Raw genomic sequence first — 12,806 nt, forward strand, 5'->3', positions numbered from 1 at the left:
TCTGTAGCATGTTGAAGAGTAGGGGGAGAACAACAGCCGTCATGGTGACTTCTAATATACACCTTTGAGCTCACGTGTTATATCCACAGATGACCTCATCATAGGTCACTGTAAAACTGCTACAATGATTTCTTGTACCATTAGATAAAGTAAAGAATCTGAGATGCATAAAGCTCATTACGACGAGTGACAATAAGTTTAATTTAACAATGTACTGCTCTTGTAAGAGAGCCAGTATGATATAGTGGTTAAGATGTTGAACTAGGAGCAGGCAAACCCAGGTTCTAGTTTTCCGCTAGGCACAGAAGCCAGCTAGATAACCTTAGATCAGTCACTCCCTCTCAGCCCAAATCAAGTGTCAGGCTCTGTGATAAGCCAGCTGACTGACAAACCCTCTTGTCACATCATGTGTTGATAAGCTTCACTGTAAAAAGCAGTGAGTATGCAACTAAGAGGGACAAACACTAAGAACAGCTTTTATGGTTAGTTGATCTTTATGGGATCAGTAAATAAAGTATTAAAATGTTCACAGGTATTTTTGATTCAAGATTTCTCATCTAAAAATATACTTTCAAATATTTTTACATCTATACATTCAGCCAAGCCATTGTTTAAAGATGGTAACAAACAACATGAATTCAAAGTTCAAGTATCCTTTATTCAAGGTTCAAAAAGTGTACCACACTGCATTATTGCAAAAGTTCAATGGTACAAAATATGTTGCAGCTGGTGAAAAGGCAATAAAAAGTTGATTTTTAAAATCTGTCACTATAAATTACAGGTACAGTACTTTGCATTCCAAATTGCATCAATTCAGTTTTTAAAAATAAAATTGCCCACAGTACTAGAAACTCCTGAAGATAAGGCAGCTGTTTTATAGGCGAGGTAGCTGGTATCAAGGGATTTCCATTTCTCTTTCAATGCCTACATACTTGAGGGCGTCAGCCTGACTGTATCTAGAACAAAAAGGAAAATCATTTGCATTTGTTTTTTAAAACAAAGTGCCCCAAGAATTCTGGTTTTTTAATATAATTTTACTCAAAACTTTAAAAGCAATAACTAATAAAAACTAAAATAGATCGAAGAAATAAGAGAAAAGAAATAAAAAGCTAAAAGTGCAAAAAGAAAGAAGTAGAAAAAAAAGATGAAGTAGCTTCCGATCTTTATAGCAGTTATAAGTACAATTATAGTTTAATCTCTCTAAGGTTACATCATGACTCTCTTCTTTCTATATTCTGTCTAATATCAGAACCATAAATCATAAGTTCATTTTTTATGCAAAAAGTCTGTAAGGGGTTTCCAGTCACTCCGAGAATTCTTCACAAAAAGGTACTGTAGAAATGAAATTAGTTATCCCTACATACAACAGTTATGAAGCTTACAATGTAATAATCCTGATTACACGTATTTTTTTGCAATTAGTTACTGATAATAGTAGCTAGTAAAAAATATTCTCATGACCCAAATACTGAAATGTATCGTTAACCCTACCTTAGGTTTTAGCATTATCCCTACCTGTAATCAAAAAACAGCTCTTCACCAGTCTGAATGGCTCTCTTAGCAAATATGCCTATCCTGTGATCTCCATTAACCATCATGACTGTAAAAGAAAATGAGAAGTTGAGGAAAGGCTTTCCAAATATCTTCTGCTTGAAGTATGTGAGAATGAGTTGCTCATTATACTCCTGCTGTATATTCACCTTTTGCATAGCAGTTGGGATTGACTGAATGGTTTGCAAATCTTATTTTGTTACCCTTCCGTGTTGCATCAACCACAAAATCTAAATAAAAACAATAGACAAATTCACAACTGACTGAAGTGTAGGAAATATAGTAATATTCTTAGAAAAATACTGTCTTACTCTGCAAGAAAACCTTTGCAGCTATCTGCCACCTGAATTATTATGCATTAATTACTGATTTGGCTTATAAACTTCCCCTGCATTATAACAACTCATGATATGTACGTATTTTATTTGTATCACATCACATATCTTCCATAATGTTTAAATGCTTCCTTTCAAACATTTTGGGTATTTTTGTCAATTAACATCCAGTTTTCATAAGGTGCCACCTTTGCTGATCACAGCACCTATAAAAGAATGCGTTTTTCACAAATGTGTATTAGGTCTTCAGTTCCTGATAAAATTGAACATTAATTTGTTACATCCACCAAGAACATTATTTTAAACATTTCAAACTTAAAATCTTAGCAATTCTGATGAGGTGGCTGGAAGCAGCATTAGCATTGTAACCAGTATTTGAGATAAGAAATGTGAATAAAATAGAGGAAGGTTAAGGACAACAATACACATACCGTTATTCAAATTGAATAGAAAACTGCACATGTATTTATCATAGACTTTCCCTCTTCTGTCTGCTTCATCCTGAGAAATAATCTGAAAATAATATTTAAAAGATGGCTCGGATAACATGCAGAACCTACGTTGTGCCACTCCTCCCCCACTTTCCACCTTTAAGTTTGCAAAACATCTGATTCAGCTACTTAGAAATTATTGCAAATACACTTTTCTCCTACTGTATTCCACTACAACCTATTGCAGGGCTTCTCAAACTCTGATACCACAACCTCCCTCAAAACAATAAATTATTTACTGCATCTCCTCTCATAAATAAAAACGACTGATTTAAATGGAATTAAGGTTGGGCAAAAAATAGTTACTGAGCTTCACTAACATGTTACATTTCCACAGATATCCCAGATACTCTACCACACACCACACCAAAGTCAACAAGAAACCATCTGCCAATCTCAATGCTTTAAATAGTGGATGGTTTTGACAAAGGGATAGAACTATGAGTTTGGCCATACCTCAAACCTTGCTCTTTGCATGCCCAACAAACTGTTGATAGTGCTTCTGATTTATCTGATCAATTTTAAGGCAAAAAAACACCCCCACAACCTCTTTAAATTGCTTGTGACCCTGGGAAGGTGGACCCAGTTTGAGAAGTGCTGACATTTGGTCTTGAGTGGCTTGGCCACCCGTTTTTAATCACCTTTCAGACACTGTATTTTTTTCCAATGCCTTACCTTAGGCAGATGGCATGGGTCTGTTATATACAGTACTAATTTTATCCTCAGTTTTCTATTGAAATATAAGGAAAGCATTCTTTATTTTATGTGCTATGAAGCACCTTTGAATTTTGAGAGCATATTGGGGCCACTCTCTTCCAAAGGTTGCCTTTAATATGGCAAGTTACAAACTGGCAAAGCTGTTCCTGCCTGCAGTCCTCCTCCATTGCAGTATGCTTCCCCTACAACCTCAACTTAAGTCTCCCCCCCACACCCCAGCCAGGAGGGTCTTCAAAATGGTGGTCTACAATTACCTCACCATTTTTATTTTTTTCAGTGCCAATGGGTACCAAAGGCTTTCTTGCAAATAATATGATATTCCACATTACACTTCACAGTGCCACCTTCTCATTTTAATTAAAATAAAAATTAACGATTGGAATTTCCACAGCAGGATATTGCATCTGTTTACAGTAATAGGGCCCAAGATATATAGTAAATGCATTACTGTCATACTATTTTCCCGCTTAGCAAGTAAATTAAGCAGTGTTTCTCTACATTTGGATGGGGGAGAGGAGTATTCTATTGGAAATGCTGCCGGAAGAATTTGGACTCCTATCCTCACTGATTTTCAGAAGGAAAGTTCCCATCTACCCAAATCAATTGAGCAATTAACTTGAAATGTGAGGGGGTGGGGTGGCGAATCCTACCAAAATCAATAGGAGTGGGAAGAGTCTTACCTTCTCTAACAATCTGGATATAAGGTTATGCAGAGAAAGGGGCTTCCAGTAATTTTTCTGCAGAAGGGGTTTTACTCAATGTCAATAAAATTATTTTTATTATCACTTGAATACTGAGGGGAGGGGAAAAAGAGGTATCTCCCTCTGCGTGTCTATTCCTGCTTCACTATTTGTGTCATCCTTGTGGACCTCAGTTTTTGTGTCTGGGAGAAAAACAACATAAATGCTCCCAAACTTTTGTTGCTGGTCTAATTCCTAAAACTACCAATTATAGCAACATCCTTCCAAATTACTACACCCATATCACTTTCACAGCTAGGGATGTTTAGCTTCTGTGTATTGGAAGGCAGCGTATTTTTTCATAAAATGTCATCCAACTCCCCTTCTCTCCATGTATGCAACACTCTTCGAACTCCAGTATAAACCAAGGTATATGCTCTTTCATATGGGCTTTTATGTGGACCTATTATCTCTCCCACATTACTTACTTATAAAGAAAATACATTTGAAAAAGATGTAGATTAGAAGAGGAATTCTCAGCAATTTTGGTGTAAACAAAGTATTTCACTTGGATACAATACTATAAGAATACTAACTAAACAAAACAGTTGTTCTTACCTCACCACAATATTCAGAGATGAACTCATTTTTCTGCACTGGATCCTTAATGAAAATCCCCCAGCCTGCCACATCAGAAGGTGCTAGCAGCAAATGCTAGCAGAATGAAAAAGCAAGTGCCTTAAACAAGCCAATAAAGCTGAAAAGGTACTTAATTCTAACAAATACATTCTATGCAATATTAAAAGGGACAAAAAACAAGCAAAAGTAGTTGACCAACTAACAATAAAGGTTTTTTTTGAGTGACTGCTCATATAAATAGTGAAGTATTGGCGTGCAGACTCAGACATTCATAGCAGCATGCTCAGAAAATACAGTTTTGAAACACCAAGGTTGCTTCTGTGATCTTCCATTGAATCCACACCAGAGTATTCTCCATCCCTCCCCAATTTTTCAATGAGTATTTTAAAATGTTTGTACCAGCTGTAAAACCTCCAGAGCTTCCTTCATTTTAAAAGTTGATATCTACATAATACTGTATGAATGCAAGTATTTCAAAACTGCAAAGGTATCAAATAAGGCATATAAATGTCAGTTAAAATTATACCTAGTACAGGAGCAGCATTTCACTTATTTGTTTTGTGTCACTGCTACTGTATCATCTACAAGGAGGTTCCATACAAGTCCATCGACAAGAATAAGATCTGAACAAGAACTTTATAGCACTAGTTTGCATAGAACTGTGCCATGAAAAGCCCCAATGGCAAGTTTTTAATTATGACATAAAAACTAGTCTGTGGCATTTCAATAAAATTCCACTGTACTTATATATATAACAAATATGAATATATTGCCTATTACCAAAATCTCATATTTCACTTTTTTACATAAACTAAACATGGTAAGACCTTCCAGAAGCAACTGTTATTACAGAACCTCCTGTTTTCCATCACTGAATTTATTTTGTGTTGCTTAATTTCTCTCAAAATGAAAGTAGCAACCTTAGATATGCACATTTTTGCCTGCTAAGATAAACTCTATATGATCAATAAACAACAAATTTCATGGGGTAGTCTAACATAAATCCGTTTATGTACCAACCCTAGTATAGAGCAGGTGGTTTGTCTGTTAGAGCAGTGTTACAGATCACACAAGCATCAATATACAAGCATTTGATAACTTCACTTCCAACAGTGTGTGTAAACTGTCTATTGAGAAGCGATATACAAGTTCTGAATATGCAGTTTCACACATCCTGTCATTGCAAACATGTGGTAATAAAAATATAATGGTTTACAAACCTAATTTGATCACCAGCCCAACAAAAAACACCCTCAGATGATTCCCAAATAAACTAAGTGATAGAAATCAGGGAGCAGGTTACGTAGAAACCATCTTCCACTTTCTTGGTGAAGAATGCTCTAGGCATCCATGCTCTATACATTTTGCAGAGCTGTCTGGCATGAACAAAGATAAAATGTGCCATCTGTTCATAAAAAGATGAACCACCTTTTTGGATCCTCGTTGAATGCTGCAGTTCTTGCAAGACACGTTTTTGCTGTCCCAATGATCAGCTGCTCCACATGTCAAACAGAGATCTGGATCACACTCACGTACAGCTAAGTAGCAAGGACACTGCTTTGTATTGCATTGTGCTTTACAGCGGCACCCAGGAAACCTGTTTTGGCCTTTAAACAGAAAAATGAAAGCTGAATCAACTTATTTAACTCCTGTTACAGATTTCTGGATTGCTCAGGACTTTGTGCAGATTAAAGTGCTGGGCAATGCAAGTACAGTCACAAAACTAAAGCAGAAACCCAAAGAGTTTCAAATGGACCTTGGTGTTGCATATCTGGATGTAACTCCTGGGAGCAGTTCAAGTAGTAGCATGGCAACTATATGTACAAGCAGTTCATACATTTTAGATATAATGTGTTATTTTAAAAAATATTGGCTATTCAAAATGCAGTGTTATCAGTAAAGCTTTATGACAATCCCATTTGAACTTTCCATCCTCCATAAATCCTACATTTGTTGAGGAAACCCTGTATGCTGCAGATTTGGGGACATGCACCAGGGAACCCTTGAGAGCTATGTTCAACTTTTTGAAGGTTAAGGGCCACAAATGGCTTTTGAATGGCATGTGGTCTGGGGAGGTACAGGAAGCATTAACAAAGAAGCAGGTGGGGCCATAACAAAAATTAAATGTGATTTAAATTGAATTCAAATTTTAATTATATATCAGCCCCTTATATTTAAAAATATCCCTTTCACCAAAATTACAATTCAGAGGCAACTTTTGGAGGGGCTGAGAGGCTGGTCAAGTCTTTCTGGAGCTGGATATGGTCCAAGGGCTTGAAACTGTGAATCTCTTGGCCTTCTCTGAATCGGGGGCTGCACCATAGAACATGTACTTTTTCCTATAAATACCTTCTCTGGCAAGGTTCCCTTCTGGGATCTTATTCATTATTATTGATCTTCATGAAGAAACAAAAGCTCCAAAGAAACGGTAATTATGGGAAAAAACTATTGCACAGGGAAATGTTAATGGCTGCTATGACTGTCACAATAACTGCATATTTTAAATGAGTTTTATCTACAATTTAAATAAGAAAACAACTAACCTGACACTGTTTTAAAAATCCAGTCTTCCAGTCTGAATAGCTACCTGCTCAGTCTCTTTTCTCGGAAAGGTCTAAACTTGGTATCATGTGGTTTAAGATTACAGGGCTGTTGGTTAATTAAAAAAGAAACACAGCTCCAACCCAGAACCAAAGGAAAGAATACAGCTAACTAGACAGGGAGTATGGAATGAGGTGGAAGGGCTTTAGCAATTTGCCCTACTATACTCTCAATCTTGGACTTTCTACTATTTTCTGCCAGAAGGAGAAGACTTCACAATGGCACCAAAAAGGCAAATTGTGAAACTCTCCTCATCCTCTTCCTGCCATCTGACCAGAATTGTTTTAAAATCAGCTATGTGTGATTAAACATTGCTAAGGTTACCACAAGAATGGCTTTAACACTTCATGAGTAATACAACTTCTTGTTCAAATTATATTAAAAAATAAAATTTCCCCAATACTTACATTCTGAACTGCACTGACAGAACTTCTCACAGAAGTTCTGTGCAATGACACACGGACATGAGTTGTCACAAGGCTGGCGTGGGTGATCACATGGCTGGTAGTTGTAAACATGATTAGATGACCCATCTGAACAACAACAAATTTAGGCATTTTTAAGGACAGGAAAATTGATAAATCCTCTGAAGAGTATAAAAGGAGATCCTCATCCCTTTCACCCAAATAACTATATAAAAACCTTGCACATCCCTACATATTCTCAAGAACTTAGGGAAAGGATAAGAGAAATAAGCTAAATTCAACGCACTTCAACAGAATCTTTTATTCTTCTTCTCTTTCCCTGCACTGGGCCAAAGCAGCAATATGGAAAATAAGGTACTTTGGATGTCTCCTCCATAGTTTGTCTACTATAAAAATTCTGCGTTATGGAGGTGGATCAATCCCAAAGCTGTCCCACTTCCCTGCTATATTCCTAGAACTGGGAAAATACTATACTAAGCCTTGAGCCAGTGTAGCTTCTATTGTGGAGTCTTTGGTGCTTGGTTATTTGCTTGTAGATGTTTCATTACCTGAATTATCATCATAGCACTGATGATGTTACCTAGTTGGGTAAGGAAACAACCAAGCTCAGAGAGCATCACAGACTCCACAGTTCAACCCTGAGCTACATATATTCTCTTCGACTGGTAGTTTCTATTCCTCACACTTAGGACATGCAAATCAAGGGGTAGCCCTCTGAGTTAAACTAAACCAGAATACCCTTAGAGGCAAAGTGTCTTCATGTGCATACTGGAATCACTTGCTTATAAAATTTACCAGATTGGATTATTTGTTTGAATGTTATTCATTATTTTAAAAACAAAACAAAACAAAAACAGAATTTCTGGACATATATTGACTTTAAAGACACTAACCCTTCTTCAGCTGTATCTTTCTGCAATGAGCAGCCCACAATCTATAAAAAGAAGAACATAAAATATACCTAATAGATTTTCACCTGGAATAGATACCTAATTCAAGCTGCATCTTAGAAAAGAGATTTTAGTATTTTGTATCACTTTCAGAAACAAAACAAGCAATGTCAAAATGTCACTTAAGACCACATCTTTAAGATACTAATTATTGTACCAGTAATATTAATTTTGCTCTGACATGTTTAAAGATAAACTGTAATTTTCTGTAGGGACGTGTCATACAGTTTAAGTGTGAATGATCTCTATTCTGACCTTGAAACCTATAGTTTGAGATTATGTTTTGAGAACAGAACAAAAACATATTTTATTTCCATACTCAGAGCAAAACAAGGCTGTTCCATGTGGGGCTATTGTGAGTGTTCTGTTCTTTTCCCAACAACTTGATTAGACAGTTGTCTTGTACCTTGTTGTTGTTTTTTTAAATCTCATCTTAGCCAGTGTATCAGATGGAACTGGCTGTGATGAAGTGTAGTGATTATGGAAACAAGAATGGCAGAGAGATCCATAAGCAAAGCACGTGGCTGAGTGAAGAACCATTTGGGAACTAACTGATGTTGAAAGCCAATGAATAAGGATCTGGATTGTTGCAAGAGAGTTGGTACCTGGACTGAATTCACTAATGTTTCTGGAAGTGGTTGGCTGCCTGTGAGCTAATTCCACAAAAACCCTATCCCTTTTTAGTTTATGTGTACTGCTTTCAGGGTGGGGTTTCAATCTTAATTTTAAAACAGTAAAGGAGAGTTAATGGTTAGAAAAAACAGGGGAATTTTGCCTGAACTATCTGTTTTAAAATTCAGCTCCTGAAGTTTAACTAGGCACCCCACCCCACCCCGCCGGCAAGAACTTCTGTCCTTAGTTAGGGGAATTAATTATCTCAATTAAGTGTATGTAGGTATTAGCAGATAACACTGGTATGCTGTTTGCTACATACATACGTACTCCCACTATACACAGAGAGAAGAGCATTTCTTGTCCTTTTTAATCAGAACTTTGGTTTTAAGAATCCTCCCAACCACCACCTCTACCAACGCTGTTTCATCTTCAGAAGCACAGGATTCTTCTTGGCTGCACCAGGATTCTAAGCTCATCTTGTGACAGCATGCTTAGCACACTCCCAAGCATAAGGGAAGTTCTATCTGTTGGCATGACCAATAATGCAGAATATTCTGCTTTGTGGTATCCAAGAAAGCCAGAATAATGTGACATGATGCATCATTCCAGTTTGGGCCAACCACTGCTAAACTCTGGCTATAGTGAACAGTTATCAATGGAAGAGGAGTGCTAGCCATCTTACCTCACTTCCAGACCACTAACACTAGCCTGCTTACTGTTCAGATACAGCTGACAACGAAGGTTGAATCCTGTTCCTAATATCCTAAGTAACTTGGGTCACACTTGTCACTTACTAGTTCACTGAGTGAATCCTACTCGGATGGTTCTCTAGTTCTTGTCATCTAAGAAATGTAAACCAAACAAAAAAGATCTGTGCAGCATCTGGGAGACTCTCCAGTCCCTAAGCAACATCTGAGAGATGTTCATATTGAAGGGTAATCCCACGAAGCCCATCTGGGTGTTTCTACTAATCCTTGCTTCATCTGAATTGCAGTGGAAGTAGCCATTACCCTGGCATGCCCCCTATTATTAGCCCAGTTCTCACAGCCCAGCACAGCAATTTGTTGCTAGGATCCTACCACCAACCCATATGGGTCAAACAGAATGCACTGGCTCTGAGGCTGCAGATCATTCACAACACATACTGCTTGGATGAGGACAATGCTCTGACCAGCAGAACACTGACTAGCCAGAAATGCTCACAGTTTCCTACTACTGCTGATTCACCCAAAAAACAAGATATAACCATTTTTAAAGGATTCTTTGGTACAGGGAAATTAGATTTCACATTGATGGGTTCACTAAAGAAAGCCAGTAAGGTGTGTTTGTGTACAAGTAAGCCTTACATACAAGTGTGGGAATACCATGGGACTGTAAATTCAAATACTGCTAGTATATGGGTAGTTTGTTGAGTCTGCTTGTACACTGACTGCACCCCTTTGTGTCCTGCTAATGGTGAGCATCCTGGAAGGTAAATGTTTCCCTTGACATTAAGTCCAGTCGTGTCCGACTCTAGGGGGTGGTGCTCATCTCCATTTCAAAGCCAAAGACCTGGCATTTGTCCATAGACTCTTCCATGGAGAAGTCAGCAGATGAATGTTTTCTCATCCCCACTAATTTTTTTGGCATTATAAAGATTCCATATTCATTTCTCTTGACAAACATGCAGTTCAGATGACTGATGGAGTTTAATAGTGATTTTAACAGATTTTATGCGTCTTTAGCTGTTATTTATTTTTGGTTAGCCACTTCAGGGATCTCTGGACAAAAGGGCAGGATACCAATCAAATAACAACTGGGAAGGAGAACCCTATTATTTTATGTCACCAGGAATTACAAGTGGTGGGCTGATGACATGATGATGTCAATGAATTAGAGCTGCTTCCCCCGCCCTTCTCCCATATTGCCAATACTCTTCAACTGGGGCAAATTTTGGCAGTGGAATTATTTTAGGAAAAAATCCATTATTTATATTTGTTTTGATTTTAAAAAGTTAGTTATTACAGGAAAATCTAAAACAGAATTTTTTATATCTCAATACAATCTTTATATTCAGGACAAAGTTTCAGCAAATTGTAATTGCATTTGAATTTGTACACTGCTTTGCAATCCATTCTTCCATTCAGATACTGAAAATTTTCTGATGAGATCACACAACACATTATTTCATTTATTTATTTTACAAAAAATAATGGTTTAGACTTTCACTAGATCTTCGCTTGTGACATTCATGTTATTAATATATTTTGAAATTCTTTTTTTCCACTTTAAAAATGTTGTGGGATGGCTGATAAGTAATTGGTTTACCTGTGTTTCCTCTTTTTTTTCCTTGGAGGAGTATCAACATCTTCCGCAGGTGCTGGAGCAATAATACTAGATTCCTTTACTCTAAACTCATATACCTGTAAAGAGATTAAACATCCTCTAAGTTTCATTGCAATGTTTTATTGAGTAGAATTTGATTAGCACTCTCCATAAAATCTAGTATATTTGAAATTACTAAAAAATGTTTATACTGTTTCACTAGCAGTCTTTTTAAAGACATTCGCATCATTTCATGCTTACCTGCCTGCATGTTTTGGTCCCAATTAACCTGGCTATTGCACAGAAATTGTCATAGTAGGTACCAATGAGAACCCTGAACATAGAAGCTTCAGCACCACTCCATTCAACATTTTCTGGAGGCTCTATATTTGGCTTCATCTTGATTGGTGTTTGACACCTAGAATTTGCTTCTGCAATATCAAATGTAAACAGTTTCAAGGCTCATAAATAACAGTGATGACTAAACAGAAAAAAATCAAGCCCTCTACTTTCAGTGGGATACCATTTTAAAAACAGCAGGGGTAGGCAAAGTGTACACTCTACAGCCAGCAGGCTTGACCAAAGTCAAGAGATTGTGGGAGCTGTAGTCCAGAACATAAGGAGGACTTCAGATTACTAGTTCTGATATTTAGCACTGTATGATGTTATCAGACTTGACTTTGAACCCTTAAAAATCTGCAACGAGTTTTTATTTTTTTAATTTCAATTAATGGCACATCCAGGACTTCTAGGTTAGGAATGGTGAGCTAGCACGTCTCCATATGAGTGGAGATGACATTGCAGTCATGAATGAAGGACTGGCAAATAGATCAGTCCCACGGAACTTCTCTGGATAAGGAGAGGACGGGAGATCGCCCATTTGTGCTCCAGACGGCTGCTCCTTGCAAGACCACAAGATAGTAGTTTCCTGTGGGTCTGAATGCCAGGAGACAAAGAGGAGCTATCACACTCTCAACCAGGATACTGGGTTCGCTAAACACACTTTCTAATCACTTTCTGAAATTACCTATTTAACTATCTTAAGCTAATGGAGATCTTCAAAATGACAAGTTTTTGCAAAGCCACCTGGTGAGTTTACCTTTATTCCAGAATAAAAGAAAAATTAACTAAAGCTTGAGAATGAAAAAAAACATTGAAATAAAGGGTGAAAAGCTAAAAAAGACTTTAATTCAAGAAAGTTATAAACAAATTAAGGTACCAGACAAATTTGGAATGACTTTTGCTGTAAGATTTTGGAAATAATTATATAGATTAACACACCTTTGTGGGAATTAAATTGTTTAGTTTACCTTAAGTCATAACAGAAATTCAAGACTTCATGATTTCAGAAACTGGACACTAGAGGGGACCAAAGATTCCAGGCACAAAAGAAAAAAGATTTTAAAAAGAGACAGGCTTGCCTTTTGTCAGCATTGAGACAAAATGACAGAAAACAGTATGACACTTGAAATATCTCTTTATTTGAAGAACGGGGATA

General features: G+C 37.0%; 1 protein-coding gene across 3 annotated transcripts in view; it reads right to left on the reverse strand.

Annotated features, from left to right (window-relative positions):
* Window positions 1–637: 637 nt before the first annotated feature.
* The window catches only part of EZH2 (enhancer of zeste 2 polycomb repressive complex 2 subunit), a 59,382-nt gene continuing 47,213 nt past the window's right edge, over window positions 638–12,806 (reverse strand). For all 3 annotated transcript variants that reach the window (XM_063304209.1, XM_063304206.1, XM_063304207.1), the window contains exons 11-20: window positions 11,570–11,739; window positions 11,312–11,406; window positions 8,333–8,373; window positions 7,422–7,547; window positions 5,842–6,020; window positions 4,393–4,488; window positions 2,318–2,399; window positions 1,701–1,781; window positions 1,516–1,600; window positions 638–956 (exon numbers count right to left, since the gene is read on the reverse strand). In XM_063304209.1, the coding sequence (XP_063160279.1) occupies window positions 896–956; window positions 1,516–1,600; window positions 1,701–1,781; window positions 2,318–2,399; window positions 4,393–4,488; window positions 5,842–6,020; window positions 7,422–7,547; window positions 8,333–8,373; window positions 11,312–11,406; window positions 11,570–11,739 (1,016 nt within the window). In that variant the 3' untranslated portion in view covers window positions 638–895. The remainder of the gene's footprint in view (window positions 957–1,515; window positions 1,601–1,700; window positions 1,782–2,317; window positions 2,400–4,392; window positions 4,489–5,841; window positions 6,021–7,421; window positions 7,548–8,332; window positions 8,374–11,311; window positions 11,407–11,569; window positions 11,740–12,806) is intronic.

This window comes from Candoia aspera, chromosome 4, assembly GCF_035149785.1.
Source record: "Candoia aspera isolate rCanAsp1 chromosome 4, rCanAsp1.hap2, whole genome shotgun sequence".
Taxonomy (NCBI): Eukaryota; Metazoa; Chordata; class Lepidosauria; order Squamata; family Boidae; genus Candoia; species Candoia aspera.